We start from the raw sequence: 22,407 nt of genomic DNA on the forward strand, positions 1-22,407 counted from the left end.
CAATTTTGTTAAGTTCCCAAAAGTTTGGAATCTACCCAAAGAAAGGAACTGTCAGTGTAGTAAAATATTTTTTTTTGACATTTTTTATATTGCTTACTTTTACTTTAAAAAAGTAATTTAGACAGGGATTCCACTACTTGGTAATTTAGCACAGGCAAAGTGTGAAGACATATTTTGAGCTAGATTCAGTATAGATTGGTTTTTGTTGTGCTGTAGTACATGTTAATAGAATAATTTGGAAAAAACTATATAATAATTTTCAAAAACTTCATAATTTTAATTTTTAAATGCAAAATCTACATGTTGTGATTAACATCTTTTTATTCTGTCCTGTTTGTAGAAAGTTCATTCTGATGTCATGTAATATATGCTTGTTTATATATCCATAGTGTAATGTGCCTCTTAAGTTTCCCATACAAAGTGTTAGTTCAATCATTGCAGACTAGTTTGTATACTTGTAATTTTCAGTGTTAATCTGTTCATACTTGCAGATGATTTTATTTTTATATAATTTTGTATTGTCTTGCAGATATGGATGTAACAAACTCTATTTAATTTTGGATTGCATAGTATAATAAATAAAACACCTGATTTTCTAGATTTCACTGTACCTAAACTACAAACGTTCTTTCAAAATATTTGTAAAATTTATTGCATATATCCTGTTAATCCACAACAAATCTTGTCAGCTGACTACTATCTTAAAGAAGTTAATGTGATAACAAATCACATGTTCATGGTTATGAATTTTACAATTAACAAAGAAAGAATGTGTTATATGTAATACAGAACAAAAAAAAATTCACGTAGTGAAAAAGTTCAATCACTAACACAAATTCATGTCATTGCCAATACTTTAAAAAAGAAGGTTGTTTCATATTCAAAAAAGAAGATTTTTTCGTAATTTAAGAACTACAAATAAAATACACATCACATAACATAAAACAATGTACACAGATTGCAATAAACATTGTTTATACTACAGTTCATAATTTGAACTGGATGTTAACTTTTTAATGTATTTTGATAACTGTTGATGCAGAGTTTGCATTTGTGGCCAGCGTTACCTTAAAAAAAGAGTCTATTACATCATTTATTTATTATGAATATTCTATGAATAAATATTAATGATTAATGTAGAAATTAATTAGTTTCAACATATTTTATATTTATTTATTTTGTAAGTGATTCATAGAAATTAATAAATTGAATTAAACTCCACCTGTTCAGGCAAGAACTACATAAAGCATTGGAATCAATCAGTCAATCAACCTATGTAGATCACCTCATAGAATCAGACTATGTACACCAAGATTGTAAATATAGCATGGAAACTTTTCATTTGGCGTATAAAAGTCAATGAAAATCATATAGTGAGATGATAAAAAAATTATAAACAGTTTTTAATAAAAATATGATATTAAATAGGTTTTGTAAAAATTTAAAGACAGGTATCATTCATCAATACCACAGAGGAAAAGGCTCATAGGTCAAAAAGATTTTTTGAAAGTACATTTCCAGATATTTGGAAAGATGTCATGATTTTTATTATCATATTAAATAAAAAGCAAAGCATTTTGTAAAATAGATCTGTAAACATAATAAAATATATAATAGTGTGATAATTCTTATCATATTTCTACACAGTTGTAGTTTAAAATTTGAATTATTGAGTAATGATGCAGGAAGTACTTGGAAACTTCACAAGCTAAATCAGCTGGTCTAAGGTTCAGTTCCTAGCAAGTATCTGGAATTTTTTTAAAGTTTTTCATCAGAACTTATTTATCATTATAATAATGGCAATTTTTTAATCAAAAACTTCCAAACACAGTAAATTATAAGTTTCTGAAACAGTTACACAATTAACAGAAATTTGTGTAGGTCACATTTATTCTGGTATCATTTGTAACCATTTCCCAAAAAGACTGACATCATCATATGACTATAACCTCTCCCCAGATTTAATTATAGTTACTGTTAATATTAAAACTTTGAAAATGAAATCAGGCTTTTAGAATTAGAAGAGTCATTGAAGGAAATAGAAATTGATATTCTTGGTTTGGAAAAAGTAAGAAGGAACTCAGAAAAAATTATACATACAACAAGCAGTCTCATATTGCATCATAACATCACTACTAAAGGACAAACAGGTACTGGTTCTATTGTTAAAGAAGATCTTTAATGAAGAATATTGGAATTCAAGAGTATTAGAGCTATGAAGTACTAAACTTAAAGAATTGGAAAAAATTAAACATTAATTATTTTTCAAGTTCATTCCCATACTGCAGAAGTCAAAAAACTGAAATGCTTTATGACACTTCATGGCATTGAACAAACCGGAAAACATCAAACTTTGATTATAGGTGATTTTAATAGTCAAGAACCAGTTGAAAATAACACAGTAGAACAGTATTGTTGTGCCAAAAGGAATGAGGTGGGTCAGCTGTTGTTAGACTTTTGTTTAGGAGCATAGAATGAAGGTAATGAATATGTTTTTAAAAATAAGACAAAAAGTGGATTTGGATTTTGCCTAACCAGTTAGTCAAAAGCTGAAATTGATTATGTGTAGCCAAAAAGATAGGTATGATTAAACAGCTGGATGTGTCAGGAAACAAAAATCATCATAGGATGGTAAAAATTGAATTGCCAAGAGAATGGTTTATCAGGAGGCCTCAAATTACATGCAGTATGGTTGTGTTAAATCATGAATATTAAAAGACAGCAGCTTGCCAGAATTAGAAACTAAATTAAAATCTTTTCAAGAATGAAGTTTACAAGAAAGTTTACTTACTGGAGAAAACTATACTGGAGGTTTATGTATAGTTGAAAGAAAAACCAAATGAATAAAATTTTAGATAAGACAAAAGAACTTATACTTCAGAGAGAGAGAAAGAAAAAAGGAAAAAGATTTAAGAAAAATGAGTGTAATACTACGTGTAAGATAATTTGGTAGCATATTAAGACATGATATTGAAAAATTTAAGATTAAACTGATAGAAGAGGCACTAGAAACTGATGAATCAGTAAAGAAAGTGAAGAAAAACTTACTGGAAGAAGTAAAATGAAATACTGGAATAAGAGATAAGATTGGTGTGGAGGTGAGAAGTAAACAGGGTATAATTAGTAAGGCTACTAACTTATGAAGTGCTATTTAGTAATCCATACAATGCAATAGACAATGAGGTTGAAGCCATATGTGTCGATAAAACTATTTAAAAAAATGTGAAGTGGTTGAAGTTTTGAAAACACTAAATAATAAAATGGCAAGGAATGATATCACAAATGAGAATGATAAAAACAATTGCTTCAAATATGATGAAAGCAATATTGGAGTTTTTTAATAGGATATTAAGAAAATAATTAATAGTATCTTTTCAGTGAAAATCAACTGATATAACACTGTTTAAAAAAGTGATTACTTTAATATAAAAAAACTATCAGCCCATAAGTATTGCATCATGTTTTGGTAAATTGTTCATGAAATTAATTCAGTACTGCCTCCAGCCTACCAAGCTGTCATCAATGATTGAACTAACTTTCAAAGCAGATTTTTAATTTAAAAGAAGTTGGTTAGTTATTAATCATCTTATTGAAAAATGAGAAAAATTTCTCTGTATCATTTATTAGTTGTAAAAGAGCTTGTTTGTATTGTACTCACTCCTTTGTATTTATAAATCTCTTTGAAGCCAGCTGGACGCCCCAAAAATTTATTTCAGTATATTTAGTTATTTATAAAATAGTATTCCAAGGCTGATATTAGAAAACCAGGAAAATATTTCAAACTTAAAAAGATAACAAAAAGGTGACCCACTTATCTTTAATGTGGCATTACAAGAGGGGCTTTTAATCTGTTGCAATTAGAAAAAATTGTATTTTTATTTTGGGCAAATATTAAACCACCTATAATTTTTTTAATTATATACTTTTTGTTAAATCAGTACAAGAACTAAATATATGCTCTCTAGTCTAGCAGAAGCGTGCCAGTGTGCTGACCTTACCATAAGTGTTAAAAACACATCTTTTGACCAGTTAGGAAAAAGAAGATATAAAGATTAAGGTCGTTAACTAAAGTAGACTCAAGATGTCATCTAAGGTCAACCTTTTTTACTTCCTTCAAGGTCATGTCCTTGAAGGAAGTAAAAAAGAAGGTGCATGATTGCAGTAGAGGTATTGGTCTTAAAGTTTATCCTTAAATATTAGTTTGGCAAAGAAGATGAAAGTATTAAGTTCTTGTGTATTCCCAAGATTGATTTATGACTTGCAGATGGTCATTCAATTAAAATAATATTAAAAAAAAAAAAAAAATAGTAACCACTCAAAATGGCAATTAAAGAAGTGTCTTAAATATTTATAAATTATAAATACAGCAGCTGTAATACCAATAACAAAATTAATCCAATTACAACATTAAAGATATTGAAGTAAAAGATTATTGAAGGCCAGTCATTTTACGAACAACTGAACAGCAGATTGATTAAGAAAACAACTGAATGGTAACCAAGCTGGAGGTTAAGGAAAGTTGGAAGGTAAAAGAGCAGATGGAAAGACCATATTATAAAACAGCTGGTCTGAAGTGGATTAAAAAGCGTAAGACCATAACAAGTGAAAACCTATGCCCATCAAAAAGGAGTCTAGTTTCCAAAGTTCAAGTGATTTGTATTTAATGTTTATATCAATTAACTATTTATCAATGAAAAGTCTAGTAAGACTTTCTGAAATGTACATTATTATTATTATTACTGTTCTCTCGATTATTAAATAATTTTGAACTAAGTATTCATCTCTTAACTTCTACTTACCTCAGATTATTATGTATTACTTGTTTGTATAATATGTTTAGAATTATTGTGATTTAATGCAATTACTATTTATAGATTTTATATATATATATATATATATATATATATATATATATAATTATTTGAGTTATGTCAATAATGTCATTAAGGTTATATAAATCTTTAAGGAATTTGTTTTCAAGTCCCCTTAGATAATGTGACCATTATTTAGTGACCGATCAAATGAATATACATATTGAAAATACATATATGAATACATAAATATGTATAATATATGTATATTATGCATATGAATATAAATACATATATGTATATAAATATATGAATATACATATTATGTTAAAAAATGACTAATTTTTATAATTTTAAATTAATTTTTTTTTTTAATGTACAGATGTGCAATATGGTTTTAATAAGTCTCTGTTGGGTTCCTGCATATGCTAAGTTTATATAATTTATTTATCATTTGTTTTGGCGGTTTTATAGCATTTTTTTCCAATTATTAGAAAGTTTTTTTTCTGGTTTTGGAGGGGGGGGTCTTGCATTTGATTTACGGAATTGAAATTTATATATTTTATGCATTTTTGTAAACCTTAACAATAGTGCATTTAAATCAGCTTGATAGCTTACACCGTTATTGTATAATGATTATTACAAAATTTTAATTTTGGCAGCCATTTTGAGGTTAACCAGATGGCCAATCGCTGCCATTCATGTACTTTTGTAATCCTCTAATGATGGTTACACATTTATTGCTTGCTTTTCATTGGTGTATTAACCCTTCATGCTGAATTATTTTTTTTGTTTTTAGCTCACTTAAGTATACTAGTTATCAACATTTATTTATTTCAGCCTTGAAATACAAAAAGTTTGAAAAATCAAAAAATACGACCACACACTGACATGAAAAACCCAAAAAACATAACTACACACTAGTATGTGGTGTGCACAGGAAACAATAAAAACACTGGATTCATATAATTTGTGCTGAACATTCACTCACACATGGTTGAATGTAATCAAATTTCTTATTGTTCTTGCTGGCAATTTATGTTGACTAATACAGTCTTTTAATTAAATGAAAATAATCTATTTCTTCATTTTATGATAAAAGAAACACCTAAGTTTGTGGATTTTATTTATAAAAAGCAGGTGTTAAATTTATGTATAATAAATTCTCAATCTATTATGTGTATTAGTAATTGATTTAGAATTTTTTATTTTACTTTTGAATCTGTTAACTTACAGTTTATTTTCATCATCTATCATCCTCCTTGTTTACGGCATGAAAATTTACTTTTATGTAAATTCCTCTGAATGTTTTTAAATTACATCTAACAAGTAACTATACTATTTATGTTTTAAAAACATAATGAAAAAATACATTGTTTATTTTTTAATGTTTTTATTTAAAAGAATAATAAAATTAAAAATACTTATGTAATGCCCATTTTATTATAAATGATATTTAAAGTGAAAATAATAGTATCGATATATAATTATAAAATAAAAGTAAAACATATCATTGTCTAATCAGTACTAACCGAAGTACAAATAATTTATAAAATAAGTCTATTTATTATAAACTCTCCTCTTTCAAAAGTGATGTAAGTTCACGTAAATTTAAAAATCCACAAAAAAAATCTGGTTCAATGTTCAACTATGGTTGAACATGTTCAAAAAATGGTCAACAAACGAACTTTACAGTAACAAAATATAAATATTTCTGATGCACTAACTTATGATACTGATTCAACAATAAGAGGTAGAAAAGCATCTGTGCTACCATATATATGTGCATGGTTAGCACTGAATGTGTTAATCTGAAATCAAATCATAATAGTTGAAAATGTTTACAAATTGTAGTTCAATTAATTATCAACTAGATAATGAAGATTTGAATATTTTATGATATTTTTCTATTGTTTCATTTTCATTCATTTATTGTATTCTGCCAGTGGGGCAGGTCTTGCCATGGCTGCTCTCCACTTGTTCCTGTCCTGTGCAAGTGTTTTTGTTTCTGTATATTTTCCTCTTTCAACAACCCCTTCAATCAACTGAAATCTTCTTTTTCCCCTTCCTCTCTTTCATTTACCAATCCTTCAACTGCATCTGTTAGTAAGCACTTTCTTCTCATACAGTGTCCTAACCAGTTCCTTTTCCTGCTTAAAATGCTATTTAACATTTCCTTTCCTCTTCTACTCTCCTTAACACCTCCTCATTTGTTACTCTATCCTGCCAACAGATGTTTACCATTTTACGCCACACCCACATCCCAAACACCTCAATTCATCATTTGTCTTCCTTTCTTAAAGTCCATGTTTTTGCACCATAAAGCATAACACTCCAGATAAAACATCTTTCCACTCTCTTCCTCAAATCTAAATTTAATTTCCCACATAGCAAACTTCTTTTCCTACTAAATGCCTCCTTACCCATTGCTATTGTTTTTTTGAGGAGAATTATTTAATGTATATTGAATAATGCATATTCTATACTTCTATTGAATAAGTATTGTTTTATTTAACACTTTTTGATGTTGTTTTTCATTGTGTTTAGAAATTTGTATTGTGAATTATGGAAACAATAAAGGCTTTATTTATTATTATTATCTGTAATTTACAGGTAGCACAGCAGTCAATGTGGGGCAGAGAAAACGAATCTTCACAGAAAGGAATGAACTTTGCTAGTGTCGCAGCTACTGGAGCACCAGGATGTCCTGTTGGACCAACAACTAACAAGTTCCTAGAAAATGTTCCACCTCAGGTAAACTAATCTATGTGTATGAGCTTTCATCCATAAAGAAATTAGTGGTTAAAAGTAGATGAAAATAAAATCCAAACAAGAATTATGTCTTATGAATATAGTTACTAGAGAGTAAAATCAACTAAAATTTTAAGAATAAGCAGTACTACTTTATCAGGTAATAGAAGTGATGTTTTTGAAAGATGTAGCTCAATACAAGAAATCTTACAAATATCTGTAAATTAGTCAATATATTTTTCTAAAATGGCTATGTACAGAATGTTAACTTGAATTAGTTACAGTGTCTAACTTCTTGATTAAACATTTCAGTTAGTTTATTTAATTATTAAGAAAATAGAAAAGAATTAATGTGTTTTGTAGTGCAGCACAGACTTGAGGATATTTTCAATTTTTAATGCATAATAATCTATTAGTTCATAAAACCTTTTGACTTACATGCGAATGCACAGGCTTGCATAATATTAGTCTTCGTGGAGGCATGCATAGGTGTATATCATGTTCTTTGGTGTTCATATTAAAAATAATGAATAATATTTTAGTAGAGTAGGCCAAAACAGTTTTCCATCAATTAAATATCTAGAAAAATGATTATCCCTTATCTAATAAATTAAGTAAAAGCTTAAAATAAACTAAAATGTTAAGAAAAAGCTGTTGAGAGAACATTTAGTGTCATTAATTTGCCAAGTGAATTTGCTTTTAAGCAGACTTATGCAAAAGACTAATAAAACCTTTTTTCATGTTCGGAAATCTTCCATAAAGAACTGTGGAAAGGGTTAAGAAACAGGTTATAGCTAATTACCCTCAAAATCGTAACTGTAAGCATCATAGTAGCTAGTTTTTTCAGTATTGTAAGAATGATTATATTGAAATATCCTATGTTATTTATAAACAATTTGTAAAGATTTTTGGAAAAAATATTTTTATAGTATAGTAGGGCACAGTTTAAAACAAAATAAAAGAACTTTTATGTAGTTTTTTTTAGTTACAAATAATAACATATATGTATATATCATATGCTGCTATATTCTGTGATGTTCTGCAGTAGGATTCTCTAATTACTTTTTAAAGAAAGTTATATACACTTTATTGTCTTGAAGTATCTATGCAATATTCTAGGGTTATCTCTGAAAGCTGACATGATGAATGTAAACCAGGGATTGCCTATAATACATAATTTATTTATACTAAATTACTGTTCTTATTTTATGTTTTTAATTTAAATTTTAGGTAGAATAAGAAGCTGCTTAGTTGCATAATATGTGTTTAAGAAACTCCCCACAGTCCCGTAGACAAATTCACCACCCGAAAGACCCGAATGAGGCAACAGCTGCTCTAACTTCTAGAAGTAGCCTTTCTGCTAAGATTAAGGTAGAGTTTGGCTTTTACGGTTCCATATTTCTTACCCAAGGAAAAAGAAAATGAATGGGGAAAGATACAATTGAAAATCCACAAAAGGATGGCCTTTGATTTAGTACTTTACCATCTTGGCCAGAACCACATGTTTATAATAATTTGATTCCAACACTATGAATTAAATGTAGATTATTTTTGTTATGTGTATGGTACAGAATTTTTTAAAGAAATTATTGCAGAAATGGGATGTCTTCTAAACTCTTAATTTTTGTAAAATTTTTATTCATGTTATTTTTATTTTTTAATGTAATTAACTAGCCGTTAATTTTAGTTCTAAGGCATTTTTCATATGTTCAGTAAATCAAATCAGTTTGTTAATGTTATGAATGGAATATTAGAATGAAAGTAATAATATGATTAAACTGAATGACATTCATGATGGCAGAGAGCTTGCAAGTTGGAAGGATAGAAATGTGTTAAAATATGACTAAATCTTATTTGAGATATGTATTATCAAAATAATGTTTAATTGCTGAAGTATTGATGTATGAAATCACTCAGAACTGCTTTTATTGGGAGTGTGGAACAGAACACTGAAACAACGTTCAGATTATTTAATACAAGTGTTATATTGATTTTTGTTATGCTTTTCTGTTTCTTGTTTTAAGGTGGATGCATCAAAAGCACCAGGGTACAGAGGCACAACTGTGTGTTCTCCTGTTTCAAAGCCGCCAAGCAGTAGTAGTAGTAATTCACCGCCCTCCTTACCAATACCTCCACCTGGCCCAACGTTTTCAGGATACTCACAAGAACCTCCATCTGCACCTCTTCCACCAGTTGGAAGGCCTACATCAATAGCAGAGCCTTATACATTACCCCCTATTTTCTCTCAGGATCATTCAACTCCACTTTTGAAAATGGTGCCACATGATCCTCCCTATCATCAAATAAGTTATTCACAGCCTCAAGCGACAACAACTGTCACGATGTCTAGATTAAACCCTCGAGCACCAGATTTTTCAAGTTCTATTAAACCTCCCTCTCAGTCGCAACAGTCACAGCAGCAACCATCTCAGCAACCTCAACAGCCACAGCAACAGCAGCATCAGCATCAGCATCAGCATCAGCATCAGCATCAACATCAGCATCAGCAGCAGCAACAACAGACACCTCATTATAGCCCAGCACCTCCCACTGCTACATACATGCCACCTTTACCTCCACCAACTTTGTTGGCTAATAACAACGTTATCTCTTATCCTGTAGGAAAGTACCCGCAGCATCGACCTAATGGACAGACACGGTGGCCTTTTTTGCCGACGCCTCATCCTTATCAAACAGAAATAATGCCTAATTACTCTCATTTAGCCACATTAACTGCTCTGAGTCACCAGACCGGGGACCTTCTAGCTGGTTTGGAAAATGGAGGATCACCAAATGTTTCTCCTTCTTCTCCCCAAGGCCCTAATGGTTCTCTAGAAGACAGAAAAGTTCCACCACGCCCTATTGGTACAGAAAGGGCGTGGAAGAACTACGGTGGACTAGGAGCAGGAGGAACAGAACTCGATGTAAACACTGCCTCGTGGATGTTAGATCCAAAAATGTCATGGGGTACTGCTCCTGGAATGGATAGACATCAGCTTTTCAGAGGAAATCCACCTCCTTTTTCTCGACTGCCTTTAACAGATGATTTAGCACCTATGATGGAGACTGGAGCTTACCAGGTATTCACCTAATATATCTCATCTTAATAGTTTGTTAGAGTTAGTTATTTGCAGATTTTTTTTGATTTATTTAAAGTTAATTTTCAAAAATTTTAAATGAATAAACCACTAAGGTTGTTAGCTATTAATAAAAATCTAAATGAATGCAGTAAAATCGCATCACATGCTTTTTAAACAGGACAATGTATTTAAAGCTTTAATAAATTTAAATAAAAATAAATTTCTACTTATATATGAGCTGTACTGTACGTATTTATATCTTAAAGCATCCGCAAATCATAGAATTTGCAACTTTCAAGATAAATCAAATGATAAATTTTTTTTATTATTACTTAAATATAATTAGGAATCAAGATGAAGGAGCAAATTCTATCTGCTTATTTAAAAAATATATATATTAATTTTATTAACTGATAAATTATCAAAATACAGCACTTATCAATTGAGAAGTTCCTTTTGATCTGTAGATCATATTCAGTTTTTACCACCATTGTTTAAAAAAAAAATTGATCTTGTTTTATGTGCTTAATATTTTAAAATTGTTGAAGGTTAATTACATTATCACTGAAAAGTTGTTGAAGTCTTTTAATTATACTCCCTACAGACTTTCTGTGAAAGGTATCCAGTTAAACTCTGAGGGTTTTAGTACCAAATTTATGGTTCCCCAGGGGTCCAGCCTGGTCCCTTTTTATTATGATCTTTGTAAAGATATTAAATCAGAAGTGCTGGTAACTTGAAGATTAATTGTTATACTGATTATGCTGTACTACTTACTACAAGTATGTATCGTTTTGATATTTTCATGTGTTCACTGTGCCCAGTGTGAAAAATGTATTTTTGCCCTTATTGTATTTTATTCTAAACTGCTTTTATTGACTTAATTTCTAGAGTAATCTCTGAAGCTTGAAGGAATATAGGTTGTTTTTTGTGAGTTGATCATCTTTTGCACATAAATAAATACTACCTTGCACCAATGTAATCTGTGGTTAGGCCCATTCTGAATATTATACTACAATTCGCAATCGTGATAAGGGCTATACTAATCAGTCCAGAAGAGACTACTGAATATCTTGTATTTCTTTTTATCAACACTGTAAGAGCCATAAAAATTAGTGCATTTTTAACTTTTAAAACCACCTGCTTATTTATAAATTTTTTTTTACTATTTATCCATTGAAAATGTATTGCTTTTTTAAACTATATAAATTTTTAAGAATAAAGTGGTTTCTTTAAAGTGTTTCTTTACAGGTTGTAAACTCAATTAAACTTTTAACGTTTGGTTTTGTCAAGTCTTTGTTTCTACACTGATCATTCTTGAAACATACCATTAATTGACCTCTATGGCAAAGATTTAGCTGTGACCCTAAGCATTTACTTGCAGTTTAATTCTCTTCTTTGCCTCCTGTTTTTTGTTTTGTTTTTTTATATATATATATATATATATATATATATATATATATTTATAAAAGAACTAGATTTTTTAAATTAATATTTTGGCTACCATATTTATAATATTTGGACACAACTCAGTTTTCCCCCTAATGAGTCACTTTTTGCAAAGTGCGTGCAGAACAGTGCCATAAAAAATAGTGAACGAGTTACTACAAACTGTTGTGGATGTCTTATAAGAAATATATATGTAATAAATGTTTTTTCAGTTTATGTAGCATTAGTATAAAAAAATATCTCATAGTAGTAGTGATTGAAACTTTTCTTTATTGTGCTCATCTCTATTTACATTTATGTGATACTATTGTAGTCAAAATTCATGTTTTATCATGATTAAATCTTTTAGTATTAAATTAGGTTGTGTCCACATATGGTACAAATGGGTCCTGAAGATGGAATATTTGTTATATAACATCTGTGTACCAGATTTGAACCCATACAAAAATGTTTAAAAATATATAAATATTTATAAAATTTTAAAACAACATATAAACATAGAAAAACTAAATAATATTTATCTGGTCTAGGAGGTAACTTTCTGTTCAAGAGGAGTAATAGGGTAGAAAATGTTGGGTGAGAGGTCTGATAGCCAGTGTTAATGTATTTTTGATCATGATAAACTTAATTAAATTGAACAATTGTGTCTTACTGTAATCAGGAGATACTATCTATTAAAAACTAGTCTATTGGGATTGAATAGCTTTGATTGAATAACAGATAGCCATTCCAACCACCAAGGGTGGGTGATGTGGGTGGGTGATGAAATTAAATGATCTGATCATTTAATTTCTAAAACTGAATTTGTACAGATCAAATTAGGTTTTTTGACATATGTTTTTAATTCCAAGTTTGAATATTCCGTTAATTTAAAAACTTGTAATGTCAAAAATCTAACTTGATCTAATCCAGTTTTTTTAAATAAAATGATAAATTTTATATATATTATATTATTGTAAGATAATAATATAAGATAAGAAAGTTAGAGGCTTCCACATCACCCTCCCCTTGGTGGTTAGAATGGCAATTTGTTAAGCTATTCAAACGAAAATGATACAAGATGCTCATGGATAGGAAAAGAAAAAAGAGAGCAGAGAAAGATGGTACAGATGAAAGGAAATTTAGAATTTATAAGTAATTTGTAGTTTACAAAAGTTTTGTCATTATATAAGAAAATTACTGGTTGATTTCAAATAATTGTAATGAATGATTTCTGAATTAAAATGTTTTCACTGCTTTAAGTGAAGATTGTATGTTTTGTAAGCTCGATGAAAGTGTTGTAAAGATTACAGGAAAATTTTCATGTTACATTTTGAACAATTAGAAAAAAAATGTTTTGTAAGATTAGTAGCATGATTTTTTAAGCTGAAAATAATTATTTATTTTTAATGTCTAATATAATTTAAAAACTATATGCCATTCAACTGTTTTTAAATATTTGAAGAATAATTTGTGAAGGTTTATGATGTTCAGGAAGGGAATCAGCAGTACAACGGAGGCCCGGGTCCAGCTGCTGCTGCAGCTGCCGCTGCTGCCTTGAATGTGATGCATTCGCTGCCACTTCATTCACTGCCATCCTTCGGTGGGGTAGAAATGGGACCACCAGACACACTCAAGGTTGATCAAACCCCCGCTTGGGATCCTTCACGTATACCCATGCCTGAACTTCCAGATAAGCAACAAGTAAGTATAATTTTATTCTAAGGAGGGAGGCTTTTAATGTTAAATGTGTAGGATTTTCTTTTATACTTCCATCCTATACTGTTTTTTAAACAGACTCGAGTCTGTAAACTCGATTAAACTTTTTAACGTTTGGTTTTGTGAAGTCTTTCTCTCTGCACTGATCATTCCTGAAACAGTACCATTAATTGAACTCTGTGGCAAAGATTTAGCTGTGATCTTAAGCATTCACTTGCAGTTTAAATAAGTGGATTTGAAACAAGTCTTGAAATAACTCAGAATAAACTGAGTTGCCACTGACTACTGAGAAGTATTCTCAGAGAATTCAGAGATCTAACTGGAGATAGTGATGGTGGTTTCACTCATCCAGCTGTTGCTGATTTTACAAATTTTTCATGGTATTGTGAACATTTTATGATAAATTGTTCCTCTTTTTTGCCTTCAAGGGCAATTATTTTCATTCGTTTTTAAGGGTTCGTTTTTAGTTCTAGTAAAACTCAAATGCTGAGAAATTAAGTATTTAGCAAAAATTTATATTTAAACATTCGTGCATCATACCTAATATATTTATCCAACCACAGAACCATCAGGGTGGGCTATGTTTTTCCTTTGACTGCTTATGTTTGGCACACTATTATGGATTCTTCTGTTATTGTTTTAAGTAATTAAATAGCAAAAATAAACTATTTTTCCTTTTTTATTTTGATTAAATGAATTTTTTAACTTTAATCTCAATATGATGTTTTTTATTATAATATGTGATTTTTATTTATAAATTCAGAGTATTTATTTATTATTAATTTTTATATTTTTTAATGTTTATATCCTTTACATTTAATTTTTATTAGGATTATATGCCTCCATTGATTGCTTATTTTGTAAGAGTGATATTTTGTTTTCTTATTGTTTGCTACAATTATGAAAGGAAAACTTTAAATCATATTTTTTAACAAATTAAAATAATATAAATGCGTGTGAATGTTAAAATAGAATTATTTTCCTTTTTTTTTTTTTTTTTTTTAATCGTACAAGCATAATCACGCATGACCCATCAGGGCATCTGTCATATTGACTAGAAATAAAAATTTGATGTGGACCCCACATGACTTGCTTGTATACCTATTAAATTATATATACACATTTAAAAAAAATGAAAAGTACATAAAATTTTATTTCATTAATAACTTCTGATATTTTTTTACAATCAGAGGTTAATAATTATTAATAAATCAATATATTTAAATTAAAAAAAAAAGTAGATGAATTCTGATTCAAACCAATGTGGTCTTCCCCTTATAAGATCCAAATAGTTATTAATTAAAATTTTATCTGTCTATAACTCTGAACCAATGAAAATAAGTGCCACTTATGGTGTATTATTGAAAATTTCTCGATGATGGCTTATTACTGCAGTTAAGAAAAAGTCCAATATTCATATTTTTTTAATTTTGGTTTTTTTTGGGCACTGGTCCAGTCGATTGCAATCAAAGGGGAGGTGCACAACTAGGTGTAACATCTTGCCGCTAATTGTTTTTGAGTTATGCGAGATTACATATACACAGATGTCATGCTGAATCAAAATGGATAATTCCGTTGAAATCTGAAAACCAAAATTTTTCGCGATCACAATACTTCCTTTACTTCATACAAGGAAGTAAAAAACAAACTTAATTCTATATTTAAATAAAAAACTTAATTATACAGATAAATATTGTAATAAACATTTTGATTGTAATATTACAACCCAGGTTATATTTGTTATATTTATTTGTCTATACCATGGTATAAGTTTTCTTTTTATGAATAATATAATTTTTTTTTATTTATCTTACATAAATATAATACTGAAAATAGATCAATTTTTAAGTCCACGTAAAGAAAATAGTTTATGTAGTATAATTTATTAACTTCTTTTTTTGTAGTATGATAATATGTAAAAACTCTTAAAATTATTATTAAAAATTATAAACAGCTCTCTTTTGAAGTGCAAGGAAACTGCTCTTCAGAAGACCTTTTAGATCTGTAAGCTCCTTCTGCAATGGAGTTCCTATTTACTACAGTTTCAATGATTAGACTGTTATTAATGGCACCTGTATTAAAAGTTAGGAAACCCCTCTACAATTTAATTAAATTTTATGTGTGATGTTTTGAAATATATAATTTATTCTGTCTGTAAATATCATACTGTTCAAATGTGTTATAATGGTGTAGAAAAAAGAATATCAGGGTTTTAAAATTTAACTTTGACTTACAGTGGAATCACAAATCAAATGAAAGAATAATTTTTATAGCTTTTTCCTACAAGTCAGCACCTTCCATCACACAGTATGCATCCAACCAATAGGAGAATTCTTCCCATACTTCAACTGGCATGTCTGGAGAAATGGAAACTGGTTCTATCCTGTGCCTCAAATCTGGTAGATCAGTAGGTAGCAGAAGCACATACACAAGATCGTTCATAAAACCCCAAAGAAAAAATCATAATGGAGTCAAGATCGGATGATCTTGAAAGCCACTTCAAACAAGCTCTGTGATTGGGTCCTTGCTGACCATTTCAGTGATCGGGGAAAACATCATTTAACGATTTTGTCAGTGAGAAGATGCAGCATCCCGTAGCAAATAAAATTCTATTAATCCGTGCTGCATTTTTTCTTGATGTGGACATTATATGTGTTAAACTTTTTCACTAAGATGAAATGTTGACTCATCACTAAACACGATATGATTGTGAAATGGGCACACCCAGAATAGTCTGTATGTTTCAAAGCCTCTAACAGCTGTAAACGATATAGATTAATATGTAAGTGTTGTCTTAAAATATTCCACACTGACATTGCTAGTTTGTGGTTGGCCTTCTTAACAGATTTTTTAGGACTCTGCAGGAATAACTCTCTGACATGTTCAATGTTTTCTTCACACTCCATTATTCATCCCTTTACACAGAGATATCTGGTAGTTTCAAACTGATTATGCCATCAATGAATGATGTTATTGTCTCTTGAAGAAACACTAACTTTCTATGGAACATATGAACTGTAACTACAAATTCACATTTAGCAAACTGCAAAACACAGAAGGCTTTCTGTTCATGATCACAATCTTTGATAGTGTTGCTGTCAAATGAAAAGATAAGGAATCAATTTATGCCTATGGATGTTAGTTATACCAGTATAATTAAAATAATTGATAGAATCTATTTTCCTGCAACTAAATTTGTAAAATTTTATCTAGTTTTACCTAAACAATTTTTTCCAGTTGTCAGGCAAGTATTAGCTTTAAACTAAACTAACCAGACTATTATTGTGATATAGGTCTTTAACTCTACAAACTCAATGTTAAAATTCTAAAAGTTAAATTATTCTTACTTTTTGTATGATAAAAGTTTTGTCAGAAATGTTCAGTGTGTAGCTTGATCAATATTTATTAACATGATATTTCTTAATTTAAAGTAGTTCTTAAATATATTTAATGGCCCTAATGGGTGTTTTTTTATACATGTGAATTTTTTATATTTATATATAGTAGGCATATCCAGAAAGTAATTAAACATGTTATTATTAAAAAATACACATAACTTACAACAGAATAATTTTATTATTACATGAACAGCATATCCAAAATAACTTTTCCACATAATTTCCACCATTATTAAGATAAATTTTATATCTTGTAATCAGTTTTTCATCCCTTCCTCAAAGAACGTCACTACCAGTGAAGATAACCCATTATTGTGTAGCATTTTTCAAGTTGGCATCATCATCATCATTGTGCTAACCAGCAAGGGTTTGCTTGAGATAGAGAAACAGGTGGTAGTAACTTGGTGCAAAGTCAGGACTGTTAGGTGGATGCTTCATTTGTTCCCAGTTTTAAAGCTCAGATGACTGAGAATTTGTCTCATTTTTTTTTGTTGATTGCACAGGTTTTTTAATTTTTACATTAAAATAAAGCATTTATAGTCTCACTCTCAGTAAGAAGTCAACCACTGAAACCTTTTCATATCTCAGAAGACAGTGCACAGATTTTTCATTTTGAATTGGTGGTTATGAATGATTATCTACATTTTTCATCATTATTATGAAGGTATTATGAATCATTACCTTCAATGATTACCTTCATTTCATTTCAGTTCTATTAACTTCTGTCAACATTTTTTGCACCCAACCAGGCAGTTTGAGAACTTAACCCTCTTTCTAACCATTCCATCACTCATACTTTTTCACCATAAATTTCACTAATTAGCTGATTAATATCTATCTGGTGGTTTAACATTTCTTATGTTAAAAAATTGGATCTTTCTTAATTTCACAATTGTGGGAATCCTCTTTTAAACATTGTAAACTATGTTTAATCAACTTTATATAAATGTTGCTGTACTTGTACTGGTAATGGCATCTCCTGAAGCCAGTGAATGAGAGCATGTGATGCATATACAGAACTGTGATTGCAGCGCTGTGACAGTGATAGAAAGAAACTGTACTTACTTTCTGGATACATCTTATGTATGTGTGTGTGTGTATATATATATATATACATAGTATATAATTAATGGCATACTTTCCTGTATCTGAGATTTATCTCTGCATAATTATATGCATACTTTAATCATATCATTTTTTTTCAGGGATGGACTACTAAATGGAGTCATTGAAAAGAACAACAAGATTGAAAAAAATATTCTCGGCTAAGACAAGGAATAACTATGAAAATGTTTTACATTCAGTACTAATGACAAAAATAGTTGACAAGGCATGGCCTTTTTGTTTTGTTGGCTTTGTATACAGCCCAGTGTATCAATGTTTCCAATCTTATTTTTCTCACCATTGTATTCTGAAGAGTGAGAAATATTACGTATAATTTAAAGAATTTATATTATAATAATTATTGTATTTCTCTTTGGATTCGGTGTAAATATCCACATGTTTGGTAATGGGGTGGATTATTTTCCCCTTATCAAAATTTTACAAGACATTAATTTAAACATTGCTTGCTAGAAACTTGTTATTATTTAAAGAATTATTTAATTAAAGTTGCATCCTTTTTTATCTTATTTTTTCTCTGGTAGTTGTGTGTACGCTTCTATGTTAATATTTTTTTTTTAAGTACGGGATCATAAGGTCTTGAGTTTTCTATAAGACATTACATGCAGAAAAATTTTGCATTAAATAAATGATAAAATAAATAACTACTTGATGAACTAGCTTATTTCGAACATACTACAATGATACATTCATAATATTATACCGTAGTAGTTTTGGCTGCGTTTAGGTTAGCCAGGGTAATGGCGGGTAATGATCCAGTTTAGTCTGGTAGTGGAATCAATGTACACCATGTTTTGTGATCAGGAAGTATTGTAGAGTAAACAGTTATGCCGGCACAATGACTGTTTCTCTTCAACCCAACCAGACAATGGGATTTATTATGTAATATTGCTTGTACATGAAGACTTAAATAATATATCTTTATGCACTGTCTGTTAGTTGTTTTATTGCGCGTGTATGCTTACCTTAACCTTTTATTTTGGATTATCATTTTTCAAGGTGTTAAATGGTAATTAAAAACGTAAAACACCTCATAACCCAAGAATCTTAATCCTTATATTTTTAACTCTCCAAGATAAATTGTGTAACAGATTTAATATGCAAGATAAGTACAGATGCCCTCTGCCAAGTGCTTTGAATACTGCTTAAGCATAAGAAGATCATGTAAATTTGATGCAGAATATTATGCATATGAAATGCATAAACCATATTTAGTTATCCTTTTTTAAAATTCAAATAATTACCTCTGTTGTCTGATTTGGATTCATCTATCTCGGATATCAATTTAAAACTATGCTTTTTTCAACCAGTTTGCATTGCAGTTTAAGTTATATCATTTCATAAACAATCTTATTTTATAATGCAGTTGACAAGTGTATCAAGTGATACCCAATGGGCTGCTTGCTGTCCCATCCATGGAGAAATGCTGTAAATTTTCTCTTGGTGATTTATTAATACTCAGCTGTATAGCAATAGAAAATATATTTATTTTTACAGTGATCTAGAATCAGAGTAAATTTTTAAAAAGCCACCTCATCACACCAAATTTTAAACAGATTTTATCTATTTTATTATGTTCGTCTAATGTTTTACTAATAATTGCATAAGGATTCCTTATGTAATTTGAAAATCTTGGGTTTTTCTTTGAAATATATTGCAGTTTGGTGTGCCTCCATCTGTTGTTATAGTCATTATTATAGTACAGAGAAATTTTCATTATGAATTAGTTCTTATATATAATAATCTTTTTCTTCAATAATCACATTTTTTTTTATTTATCCAAGTGCTTTTTGGTAGATTCAGTTGAAGGATTAATAAAAGTAAATAGCATCTTTCTGACCATTAATATAAAATTACTGTTTAAGTTGTACTTTTTTTTAGAATTGCTGGAGATTAAAGAAAATGACAATTCTGACTTGGTAAAACTTCATAAATGGGTGCAACCTATATGTGGTGAAACAGTATAAAATACAACTTTGAAAGTTGCAGCAGTCTAAAAGTATTGCCTTTCCCTGTGTTAATTATTTAGATAATTATTTATTATTTATAGTTAATTATTTATTTAAAAGATATTTAGGTTTCATTTTTAACATAAAGTTTCTGTTTTTACTTAGTTGAATTGTTTCTACTACTAACGCAGGGTTTGAATAAATCCATAATAGACAGAAATTTAAAAAGTGAATTGCCAATGCAGAAAACATTAATTCTGTTTTAAGTGTTAATTTGAATGATTAATCGGAAAGTTATGTGGTTATATTTGTTTCAGTAAAGTTACAATGATATAAAAACTCACTTTTCTCACATAACTAAAACTAATATTCTGAAATACTTCATTTAACTGGTAGTTATAAATGACCTAAAATTCAAACTTTTGACAATGAATATCATAATATATAATTTACAGTGAGCAAACTAAAATATCCTGGCAAAAATACATCAAATTTATGGAACAGTACTCTGTTTTTACCGAATGTTATTGGTCATTAAAAACAAAAGATTAAATGAGTGATAGGATATGAAATCAGCTCTACAAAGGTGTTATTAATAAAAGTAAAAAATTCTTTATTTGTACACTAATATTTTTTTTATTTGTATACTGATGCATTTTTATCTAATATTTTGTTCAACAAAAGATAAAGTACTGCAGTATATGTATTCATTCTGCTGCAATCAAGAGTTTATTATCTTAAATTCCTCCTTTTTTTAAAATTGCTCGCTATTAGAAAAGATTTCCCTTCTGTTGTGTTCAAGTAAGCAGAAAAAAATCAACTTTGAAGAGAAGTTGAACATTATTTTTATTTAGACACATAGTTTTGCCAGTAAACAAACCTGTAATGGAATGGAAGAAAGTATCCAAATTAACATATTGAAGAGTAATTGAAATAAAAATAAACTGCAAAAAGTATACATTATTTAACATCAGTGAGTCAATAAATGCTCTATTAGGCTGGTGTAAACTGAAAGTTTAAATAAAAAGGTTTTCATAAGTGGAGAAATTTTAGTAAAGTATAAATATTCCAGGAATGCAAAATGATAAAGCTGCATCCACAATCTGATGATAAGACTTTCTAAACAGCTTGTATAAAAAAATATCGCATATTAAAAAAAATAAATAAAACCTGTTTAAAAAATTATTTAATTTAATGATATAAGATTTAAAAAATTCATTAGTTTAATGTATTTAATTTCTTTTTGTGAATATATAGTAATTAGTTTTTATATGAATTAATCAAAGGCAAGGTATGTAAAATTTGAATCATTCATCCACTTCTATTGATCCTTCCAGATAAATAGACATAAGAAATTAATTTTTTAGGTGAGTGCAACTTCATTTCCATGTGGTACAAAAATGGCTGAGGCAGTAGGCTGGTTGTATGAGGCTTGGCTGATAAATTTTGCACATATATGTGTAGCATGGGAATGAAAAAGTTATTGGAATTAAATAAAAAAATGAAAGTACAATACCTTAGCTACAAAATGTAGTATTTATTTTTTAATACAGGATGATTCAAAGAAACGGGAAATTTTGAAAGTTGTGTTGGTAGCCGTAGGTGATTGGTACCACTTGATAAGTGGCGCCAGCCTCTTTAACCTAACCTGCCATTTAGTTGTCATGGATCCTTGGAGTGGTGCGCAACGTGCATTTACTATCAAAGCGTTTTACAAAAACAATGACAGTGTGGAGGAAGCGTGTAGAGAATTTTGCCGTGATTTTAATCTGGGACGGCACGACCGTGTTCCATCAGCACATGCAATTAAAACATGGATATCTAATTTTGAGGAAACTGGTTCGGCAATGAAAAAGAAACCTCCAGGCCGTGAGCAAACCGTCCGTACACCACAGAATGTTCAAGCTTTACAAGATGGTGTCACACGAAGTCCACATCGTTCAATCCGTCGTCTCTCAGCATCTTTATAATTGCATAGTTCAAGTGTTCGAAGTATGTTAGTGAAGGACTTGCAATACCATCCATACAAGTTGCAGATCGTCCAGGAACTGAAACCAAACGATGCAGTTGTGCGAGCACAATTCTGTAATGCTTCAGAAGATAAATGATAACGAAGAGTTTGTTTACGAACTGTGGATGTCAGACAAAGCAC

At 29.5% G+C, this 22,407-nt stretch overlaps 1 protein-coding gene across 5 annotated transcripts in view; it reads left to right on the forward strand.

Annotated features, from left to right (window-relative positions):
- Positions 1-19,239, forward strand: part of mask (multiple ankyrin repeats single KH domain) — a 233,708-nt gene extending 214,469 nt beyond the window's left edge. For 4 of the 5 annotated variants that reach the window (XM_075363965.1, XM_075363999.1, XM_075363991.1 and 1 more), the window contains 4 exons: positions 7,425-7,565; positions 9,587-10,642; positions 13,547-13,771; positions 18,390-19,239. In XM_075363965.1, the coding sequence (XP_075220080.1) occupies positions 7,425-7,565; positions 9,587-10,642; positions 13,547-13,771; positions 18,390-18,416 (1,449 nt within the window). In that variant the 3' untranslated portion in view covers positions 18,417-19,239. The remainder of the gene's footprint in view (positions 1-7,424; positions 7,566-9,586; positions 10,643-13,546; positions 13,772-18,389) is intronic. The other variant, XM_075363982.1, reaches the window with a different exon arrangement.
- The last annotated feature ends 3,168 nt before the right edge of the window (positions 19,240-22,407 follow it).

The sequence above is a fragment of the Lycorma delicatula genome, chromosome 1 (assembly GCF_047948215.1).
Source record: "Lycorma delicatula isolate Av1 chromosome 1, ASM4794821v1, whole genome shotgun sequence".
Lineage (NCBI taxonomy): Eukaryota > Metazoa > Arthropoda > Insecta > Hemiptera > Fulgoridae > Lycorma > Lycorma delicatula.